The sequence below is a fragment of the Micropterus dolomieu genome, linkage group LG18 (genome assembly GCF_021292245.1).
Source record: "Micropterus dolomieu isolate WLL.071019.BEF.003 ecotype Adirondacks linkage group LG18, ASM2129224v1, whole genome shotgun sequence".
Classification (NCBI taxonomy): domain Eukaryota; kingdom Metazoa; phylum Chordata; class Actinopteri; order Centrarchiformes; family Centrarchidae; genus Micropterus; species Micropterus dolomieu.
The window spans coordinates 3,186,174-3,196,737 of record NC_060167.1 but is presented as its reverse complement, the minus strand read 5'-3'; the positions used below and the strand labels follow the sequence as shown (position 1 = coordinate 3,196,737).

The window sequence follows — 10,564 nt, the reverse complement described above, 5'->3', positions numbered from 1 at the left end:
TAGTTTAAACTACTTTATTTACAGTTAGAAAGTTTTAACTACTTTATATACAGTTAGCAAATACATTTAGCTAGTTTAAACTACTTTATTTACAGTTAGAAAGTTTTAACTACTTTATATACAGTTAGCAAATACATTTAGCTAGTTTTAACTACTTTATTTACAGTTAGAAAGTTTTAACTACTTTATATACAGTTAGCAAATACATTTAGCTAGTTTTAACTACTTTATTTACAGTTAGAAAGTTTTAACTACTTTATATACAGTTAGCAAATACATTTAGCTAGTTTCAACTACTTTATTTACAGTTAGAAAGTTTTAACTACTTTATATACAGTTAGAAAGTTTTAACTGCTTTATATACAGTTAGCAAATTTTAACTGTTTTATATACAGTTAAATAGTTTTAACGGCTTTTTATACAATTAGCTAGTTTTAACTACTTTATATACAGTTAGCAAGTTTTAACTGCTTTATATACTAAGGAAAGGACTATATTTTGGCTCTGGATGGTAAGCTGTTATCCATCATGAGGTAAAAATGGGTGGCCTTGAGCCACAGTGCTTTAAGTGGGAGCCCCCTACCCCTGTCATCAAGGCATTAAAATGTGCAACAAACAATTACAACACAAATACCATTCATAGGCTGAAATGTGTAACCTACTCACACACACAGCTTGGCATACATGCGTAGGGCAAGTTCTGCCATCCTACTGTGTACAGCACTGCTGTTCATTGGACTCGTTTGGGGCCAAATTTCTTTTTAGTTTGATACATTTGGTTTTGAAATATAAGTATATATTTAAATATTCTTTTATCAGATTTACCTATTGAGTGGCTCCTCCTCTAACACGCGTTATCTCACTCCAAACTATTGATAAAGCTTGAGAGCCCTGCTACTTTATATACAGTTAGCAAGTTTTAACCGCTTTATATACAGAGTGAGCAAGTTTTAAATACTTTAGTTAGCAAGTATTAACTGCTTTATATACAAATAGCAAGTTTTAACTGCTTTATACAGTCCCCTCCAAAAGTATTGGAACAGTAAGACATGTGTTACAAAACTCAGGACATACCACCCTTTGTTTGAACCCACCCATTTTTCAAGTGAGCAAATCTATTGTCACATGTGACTGACAGATGTTTCTTGTTGCCCAGGTGTTGCCTTTTAGGTTGACTGTCCAAACATGAAATAGCTCTGCATGACTAGTCTAAGTTTTCATCCTTGGTTCAAACCTATAAAGACTGCATTTCCTGTTAAAGAGGATAAACCAGCGTGTACGTCTTTAGCTGTTATTTGTATTTTACATGTATTTATTGTTTCTAAGGGCAGCTACTACTATGCACTACGCACTTTTGAGTCCATGACAAATTTCCCCTAGGGGACAATAAAGTATATTCTATTCTATGAAGACCAGAGAGCTGTCTATGCGAGAACAGCAAGCCATTGTCAAGCTCAGAAAAGAAGGAAAATCAACCAGAACCATTGTACAAACATTGGGCAGAGCAAGCACAACAATTTGGAATGTCCTGAAAAAGAAAGAAACTACTGGTTTACTGAGCAACAGACGTCCAACATGTCGGCCAAGGAAAACAACAGTAGTTGATGACAGAAATATTGTGAGAGCTGTGAAGAAAAGCCCCAAAACATCAGGAAGTGACATCACCAACGACCTCCACGGTGCAGGGTGAAGGTATCACAATCCACTATTGGAAGAAATATAGAGGCCACACCACAAGATGCAAACCACTCATCAGCAGATTGAAATTTGCTAAGAAGTACAGAGATGAGCCGCTAACGTTCTGGTCCACAATCTTATGGACTGATGAGACCGAGATTAATCTGTACGAAAGTGATGGAAAGGCCAAAGTGTGTAGAAAGAAAAGAACTGCTTATGATCCGAAGCATACAAGCTCATCTGTGAAGCATGGAGGAGGTGAAGTCGTGGCTTGGGCGTGCATGGCTGCTTCTGGAACAGGCTCATTAATATTTATTGATGACGTAACTGATGATGGTCGCAGCAGAATTAATTCAGAAGTGGACAGAAATATTTTCTGTTGTCTGCCAATTTACGGAGTTTGTCATGCAGCAGGACAATGAGCCAAAGCACACAGCCAACAAAACAAAGGACTTCATCAGGGGGAAAAGGTGGAAGGTTTTAGACTTCAATCACCTGACCATAACCCAATAGAGCATGTTAGCTTGCAGGCTTGAGGCAGTTACTGCAAGCAAGGGTTGTGCCACCAAATATTAAATGTTATTTACTTTAAGATTATTTGTTCCATTACTTTAGCTCACCTAAGAATGCTGTGGTCTAATATAAACAGTGGTGTGTCCTGAGTTGTTTAACACATCTAGATGTGAATACCAGGAAATAAAAGCTGAAATTCCAAACTCATCTCATACTCATCTTTTGATCTTAAACCCAAATGTCTTCAGTGAACAACAAAAACAAAGGAATTTGCCTCACTGTTCCAATACTTTTGGAGGGGACTGTATACAAATAGCAGGTTTTAACTGCTTTACGTACAGCTAGCAAGGAGGGGACTGTATACAAATAGCAGGTTTTAACTGCTTTACGTACAGCTAGCAAGTTTGAACTATTAGATACACAGTTAGCTAGTAGTTAACTGCATTTGACTAGACAGTAAGCTAGCTCTCACCAAGCCAAAAAGGTTGGTAACAACTGGTTTAATTTAATTGAACTATACTGACTGTAGCTGTCAAATGTGGAAAGTAAAAAAAAAACCTCAAATGTAGTGCAAAAAAGGATAAAATTTAAATACCTTTTTTTTTAAAGAACTTCAAAATTGGACTTAAGTTGAGTAAATGTGTAGTTACATTCCTTGGTTACTTTGTTTCCCAACTTCCCATGCAGTATTTAAATTAATTCTGATCTTGTGTTTTTCAAGTGACCTCACACATCACGCAGATAAAAAGAGGGTAATTTATTTTATTTTACAAGACAGATATTGTTAATATGCTTCACCAGGCAGGCCTTGATTTGTTACAGAAACACTGAAGTACAAACTGTCACTATATCATCCATCCTTCATGCATCCATCTCTGCTTTAATCTGACTTTTTCTTTATATATATAGTTTTTGTGTAGACATTACATACAAGACCAGCAACAGTGAAATCCCACACTACCTGTGTCTATTAGTCATACTGCATGTTGTACATTGTCATTTGTTAAACACTACAATATCAAATCGAGTGATATCAGACCTCAAAAAGAAAGCTTGCTCAGCACTCGTCCAGAGAAAGCATCACTCTTAATCCTTCAATAACACTCTTACTTTCAAATTAATGTTGGATATTTGACTTTTACGGTTTCAATGCCAAAAGCAACTGTGGGTTACACCCTTTAAACATCAGATAAACGTTTGAGATGGTGATACGGTTGGTAGTGTGTGCGTGCGTGTCGATGGGAATCCCTGATAGCTTCAGGCAACAGCGTGAGGAACCAAAAGATGGTTCCTGACTGACTTTAAGTGACAACAACATATCGTGCTGTCACCCATCAGAGCTGCCGAAGCATCAGGGAGTTCTTTCATGGCAACAGAATTACATTCAGAACACAGCCTCCTACCAAAAGACGTTTGACACTTGACAATTTTCCTTCCCACGGTGTCTTATTAACGATACAGGCACAAAAATAAATGTGATCTTTTATTCCTTTTAGCGCAGTCTCGGTTACTTCTGGTCTATCCGAACTGGGAGAAAACGTTCAATCTTATTTCTACCCGTTTGGATTAAAAAAATATTCACATTAGTGCCACAAATGCTGAAATATGAGATTCCTCAATTTGTATGTCAGCACAGTCTCAGACAGCTTTCTTTCACCTTCTATGCACCATGTTTTTGTTCTTGTTTTAAAAAGTAGTTGATAGGAGATGAGGTGGTGGATGTACAGCTGAACACGTTTCAACTGCCAGGATCTTTTATTGGAAACTGACCATTTCCTAAAATAGCTCAGCTAATTAGAAGGAAGGTTTAAGAAAGGTTAAACCAAAAAAAAAAAAATAAAGTATAAAATTATCACTGTAATATGGCTGCAGGTGGGGGCTGTGACGTCTGAGTGAACATGAGCTGTACTGTGTTTTAAATTGAGGAATGAGGTCCAGCAGCTTGTTGGCTTCATGTGTGAGACCAGGCGAACCACAGCAGAGCTCTTCAACTGCAGGGAGACTTACGCCATGCTGATGGGAAACAGAGGAGGGGAGAGGGTTGAAATCACACGGAAACAACATTTAATGGCTAAATTGTTCCTGTAACTCAGTGCTTTTTAGATTTTAATCATATTTGTGGGGCCTAGGGCTGCACAATATCTCGTTTCAGCATCGTCATCGCAATGAGCCTTTGCGCAAGAATCACATCGCAGAACAATGCAATGTCAAGGAAGTCAAATTAACTCAAACACCAACCTTTTTTTGCAGCGTGATACAAAAGGAACACTCGTACAGTTCTCATTCTCCATGACTAATCTACAAGACAAGTCTTTCTGATGTAACATCAACATTTACTGTGATTTAAGGCTTGTTGGATACAGAGTTTCTAGTAATAAGCAGACCCTGCAGTCACAGCTAACCACCAATCACAATACTGTTCTCGATCAGTTTATCAAACAAAAAAAGCAGGCCCCGCCCCCGCTAGTTGTCTATCTCTATATATCGCAGCAGAGAAAAATATTGCAATGTCAGTTTTTTCAAATATAGTGCAGCTCTAGTGGGGCCTCATTATTATTGACGTCTTCTCTTTAATACACTGTTGCAGGCTGGGAAAACAAAAAAATGTGCTCTGTAGAGCTGATAGGAACTGAGTCAGGTGAGGTCATGCGGTTTTGTACAGAACAAACAAACGAGATGTTAATCAGTGACCTTTAGGAGGAGCTGGAAGGTCAATTTGTTACCTTTGGACAATCAGGTTAGCTGTATCTCCTGATGCTAAGCAGCTGTTGGCTGTAGCTTCATATTCATTAAACCGATAAATGAGTTAGACAAATACTAATGTGTGTATTTTCCAACGTGCCCGACTTCTTTAATGAACCGGACAATAACGCATACTGTGGGCAGACGAGCTGTATCCATCAAAATTCTTTTAACTTTTGAAAAAAATTTTCAGCGACAACTTGCCTCCAATTTCATTATTCGTATGAGAGTTTGTGTATAAAGGAAATGAATGAATCTGAAGGTCTGAACGACAGACTGAGTGAAGATCAAGTCAACACAACAAACGTGGCTTTCAGTGTGAAGTAACACTACTGATGAGGCCTGGCTGCAAGTGGTGAGCAGTTATAAAACAAACAGATGGTCGAGACACCTTCTTCAGGCTGAGAGAAAGAACCGAAGCATCACATGGTCATTTTCAGTGTGTGCGTGTGTGGGCATATAAATGAGGAGCGGCGTGTGATTAAAAGTTTTAGTGAGTCAGTCTGTCACACAAGTGTAGAAGGTCGAGTGTTACAATCGTTTCTGTGTGAACGTGTGAGAAAAATAAAAGATCTGGGTTGTTACAAATTCATTCTCAGGCTTCATTTAATGAACTTGAATGTGTGAAACCTCCATGTTCAGCTTGTCTGAAGCTCTTACGTAACTAGACAAAAATAAAAAGGTGAAAGTGTGTGTGCGTCTGTGTGTTTGTTAAGTCACCTGTCGATCAGAGAGTCCCTCATGCTGGTGGCGATGGCGGAGGGCTGTGACGTGTCACTAAGTCTGAAGACGCTCTCGATGACGGACAGCTCGGTACTGGTGGTGTCCAGGCCGCAGAACGCGCACCAGTCGTTGACCACCAACCCTGCCGCGATCACCTCACTGCCCCGGTTCACTGTGCCGGCCTGAACAGGAAGTTAGTTTTACTGTTGTGTACAAAATATTACTCAGGTTTCTTTTCTCTCCTGCTGGTTGATGCAATAAAAACGTGAAATAGTCGACTTCTCTCGCTCTTTCTTGGGAAAATCCGCTGCCTCACTACTTCTCTAGTCTGTTGTGTATTTGTGTGATTTTTATTTTTTTTCAACTGCAGCAATTGCATTTCTTCAGCAACCAATAAACCAAATGCAACACGAGCACTTTTATTCACAACGATGACATACAAAAGGGGGAGGGACACAGTGTCGATCGACAAATCAAACTGCAAAAAGTTGCTGACAGCAGTCCTCAACCGAGTTGGCTGTTACAGTCGAGCCGTGGGATAAACAAAGATTTTAACTCGGACTCGACCCCAGGTGCCCCTCCTCCCATCACTCACCACTAGAGGAACTTGTAGCAGAGACGACAGCTCGTCCTGGTCTTCTATAGATGTCTTCGGGTGGACGAGGCCTCCCTGGTTGCTGAAAGAACAGTAGGAGCCGACCAGGACCTGCTCTGCGACCGTCTGACGGAAAACCTCCACCTTCAGAGTGTCTGCGAGGATCTCCTCTGTCTCCTGAACGGGAGGGAGGGCATGTGTTCATTGTCGTCAGATTCCAGTGTAAATACTTACATCATGAATCCTAAATAAACCATAAATCACCAAGATGTCATCTGAAACTTTACTGCTAGAATCAGAATCTTCAACCAAGTCGGGTTGCCCTGGACTTTAACCTTCTTTGGATAACTACGACCTGGATGACTGAGAACCTTTACAGACATCTTTCTGTTACAACTGCATGTGAACTGAGGCGTAATCAATAAATCCCTTGATTTATTTGACTAAACCACGAACCATTTAGTTTATGAAAGAAACCACAAATTAGTGGAAATGAAATTGAATTGTTTTTACACTTTTCCTTCCAACTTTTAGCCATGAATATTGAGTTCAAGACAGTATGGATAAGAAAAACTAGTGTATTTGTGAAGATAAAACCAGAAAATGTGTTACATTTTAAGTGAAAGATTCCTAAAACAACTTAATATCGAAGGCCAAATTAACCAAACTAACTAAAACCAGGACATTAAGGCCACTGTCACGTGCTCAACCCCGGCCCCCGGCCCCTCGTTAGGGGTCTCTCTGTAGGAACGCCTGTCAGCTGAGGTGTACACCGGACCGTGGACACGTATTACTGATGTTGGGGGACAAAAATCTTTTTCCACAGTCACAAACAAAACACAAGTCCAAGACATAAATCATTCAATTTTAGGGTGAAGACTTGGTTTAAAGTAAGTTAGGCAGGTAAGGTAAGTCTCCAAAAGATGAATGTAAGTCAATGTAATGTCTTCTGAAGGACGTGATGAAAACACATCCGTCTCACCCTGTCGAGGTCGGGGTGGACCAGCGCTACGTAGTCGTTGCAGGCGATGACGTTCCCGAGAGCGGACAGCCTCTCCTCCACTCGCTGCATCCTCACTGCTTCAGGCAGGCAGTTCCTGATGTGCTGCAGCTCCTGGTCTGTCGTGTTGTTGGGCACCAAGAGGCCGTGACGGTTACCTGAGTACAGGACAAACACAAGAGAATAAATAAACTACCCATCCCCCTAATCGAGTCAGATTTAGCTTTTGTTTCTGTTTGACCTGTTGTGTCGATGGGAAGAAAAGAAGAAAGTTGTGAACAGATTTCGAAAAAGAAAAAAGTAAGAGATTAAAATCAAAGGATGAAAGAAAGGTGTCGTTAGGGATCGACGTGCTATAAAGATTTCCAGAAGCCGGATGAAAGAGGAAACCGACATAAGAAGTGTTAGTGTGTGAGTGTTGTGCCCTCCAGAGCATTACTCACCCACGCACATCCTCCCAATGATGCGACAGCCTGCTATGGAAGCGTGAACCACTGGGATGGTTTCTGATAATTCCCCTTCAAACACACTGCAGTCACAAAAACAACAGCAGCCTGTCACTTATTTCAGCTCTGCGTGGAAACTGATCTGGCTCATCCAAGAGAGACAAAGGCGTCTTTTACATAAATATGAATTTGTAGAATTATTTTGACTTTTGTTCCCAACTGACTAAACTGCGAGACCACATCCAAATAACGGTCTGCATGCTGGATCATTAACATGCTGAATTTCAATGTGATTGATTCTTGAAATACATTAAATTATGTCCTACCTGATATGTATGTTTGCCTATGTGGAAGGAAACTTTAATTTTGCATATTTTTAAATGGAGGTTTGGTATAGCAGTATTTCCATGCAGCAGAAAATGACACAATTCTGCAATATGTCTATAAAATAACAAGAAATTGTGAAATCCCAATTTTCCAGAGCACAAAGTGACATCTTCAATTTGCTTCTTTTATCCAAACCACAGAATAAAACCCAAAGACTTTTCATTTACTGTCATAAATGACAAAGAATAGCAGCAATTCCTCATATTTAAGAAGATGAAACCAAATTTTTCACAGATTTTTGCTTAAAAAAAAATAATAACTGAAACAATTAATCGATTATAAAAATAGCAGGGCTGGAAATGAAAATGGAAATGAGCGCCAAATGTGGGTAGATTTTCCGTTTGCCGTCTGTTGGAAGGCTACCCGCCGCATTGGCGGGTAAACGTATTCGGTAAGATATCTCCATATAATAGGCTTTTGACCGGATTAGCGTTGTTGGCTTTTGACTGGATTAGCGTGTCGCACTTAAATTGGTCCCCGCTGTGCCAAGGGATCTAAAAATCGTGTGTAACACACGGGTTAGAGGTTAACCCTCCCGTTTCCCCCGGGCTTCTCCCATATTTTACCGTGTCATCCCGTTAAAATATTTCCCCGTAAATGTCCCATTTATTTCTAACCGCTGTTTGCTAAGTTCCCCTCCAGCCAGTAGCAGCGTGTAGAACAGCTCGGTAACAGTGAAGGGACGTCAACAGCACTGCAAATAAAACAAGAAGAAGAAGAACAGCAGAGCGACGGGTTCAGGACAGATGACGCTTTGCTAAACAGAGTGTTTCACATGCATTTGCCCCTAAAATAGAACCAGAGAAATGATTTACGATGTGCGAGTAAAAACTACAACCTACAGTTATTTTTTGTGCATAAATCCTTGTGATTTTTTTTGTCAATTCTTAGCATAAATAAATTAGAGACCAACGTAGACTGTTTTTCTGTTTTTAATCAATGAAAACAACCTACAATTAATATCAATTAATTAATATTAATATGAAAGTTTAATGAATATTGTGTGGGGGCAAAACTGAGGCTGAAGCAGAACTTAAAAAATGTATTTATAAAAGGTGGTTAAAGCTGAATGATAAAGCATGATTAAGAGTGAGCAGTAATGAGATTTAAGTTGAATTATTAATAAGCATCTTGTAAGTTTATAAAACAACCAATGTTATGTCTTAAGTACATTTAATAGCAATAAATGAATTTAGCTTCAAATTTCAATCTGATGTCTTCTTTAAGTTTGTATTTGACAGAATATTATCTCATAGGGCTGGACAATAAAACAATAACAATTTATCGGAATATAATTTTTTTCAACAACAGTATAACAAATGTTCAATAAATATTCAATGTTTATTTTGTTGAGGAAAAATGGACTGAAAAAAGCTTTTACTTAATTTTACTCAGGCTTATTTGTTGAAAAGGAATTGTTTTGAATGTTCTGCCTCAGATTTGTGAAGTGATCCAGTGTTTGGCATCAAGTGTTTGTTCTGACCATAAAGAAGCGTTTAAACCACAATTAACCATCAGGTTTCTTCAACTTTCACCCAGGAGCAATAATCAACCTTTAAACTCGAATGAAAATAACGTTTTGATACTTACCGTGATAATTATCGATATTGAAAGATATGAAACTTTTTATCGTGATAACGTTTTCGGCCGTATCGTCCAGCCCTGTTATCTCAATTAAAAAGTACTGAAACAAATGTTTACGTGACATAAAAAGGCAGGTTATTAAATTGCCCGTTAAAAAATATGTTTGGCCGGTGGATTTTTTCATCTACTAGTCCATTTCCACCTCTGAAATAGTTGATTAATTTTCTTTCAGTCGACTAATCGATTAATCGTTGCAGCTCTAATGTTCATGTTTCTTAGTGTGAAGTATTGAAGCATTAAGTTACAGGACCAATCAGTACTTTAGTGACCATATAAATTAAAGATATACTGCTGCAACTGAAGTGTTTCACAGGTGAATGATCCACTTGTCAGCGCTCTGTGCTGGACAAACTACACATGTCTATGAAGATTCTCCGTCATCCAGGTCATAGTTATCCAACGAAGGTTAAAATCAAGGGCAACTGGACTTCATCCAAAGGACTTCTTCAGTTCTGACTGACTGGCAGGGAAACTCAGCTATTTAACCTCAGTGGGGTCGTTATCCCGGGTCATCGATACCGCTGGTTCGTTAGTGTTCCTTGTTGCTGTGACGACAGTCGTTACGGTCGTTAAGACTACCTGTGGCCGAGACTGAACGACCATCGTTGGTATCTTCACCTGAGGCCAATAGGTTACGTTTGTTGAGTTTCCTGGGAAGTGATGATGTTGAGCCATGCGTTTGTGTCGTGGTTGTTACCACACTACAACCACGACACAAACGCATGGCTCAACACAGAAGGGCCAACTCCTCAGGTCAAGACTCTGCAGTCTACTTACATCTGAAGGACAGAGGACACTCGTTTGAGGACCACCAGGTGCACATTTTAGACAGAGAAG

The 10,564-nt window shown here is 39.4% G+C and overlaps 1 protein-coding gene across 1 annotated transcript in view; it reads right to left on the bottom strand.

The window, feature by feature from the left end:
• Positions 1 to 2,932: 2,932 nt before the first annotated feature.
• Positions 2,933 to 10,564, bottom strand: part of eif6 (eukaryotic translation initiation factor 6) — a 9,069-nt gene continuing 1,437 nt past the window's right edge. The window contains exons 3-7 of the mRNA XM_046028954.1: positions 7,694 to 7,779; positions 7,233 to 7,408; positions 6,251 to 6,427; positions 5,653 to 5,837; positions 2,933 to 4,203 (exon numbers count right to left, since the gene is read on the bottom strand). Of these exons, the coding sequence (XP_045884910.1) occupies positions 4,194 to 4,203; positions 5,653 to 5,837; positions 6,251 to 6,427; positions 7,233 to 7,408; positions 7,694 to 7,779 (634 nt within the window). The 3' untranslated portion in view covers positions 2,933 to 4,193. The remainder of the gene's footprint in view (positions 4,204 to 5,652; positions 5,838 to 6,250; positions 6,428 to 7,232; positions 7,409 to 7,693; positions 7,780 to 10,564) is intronic.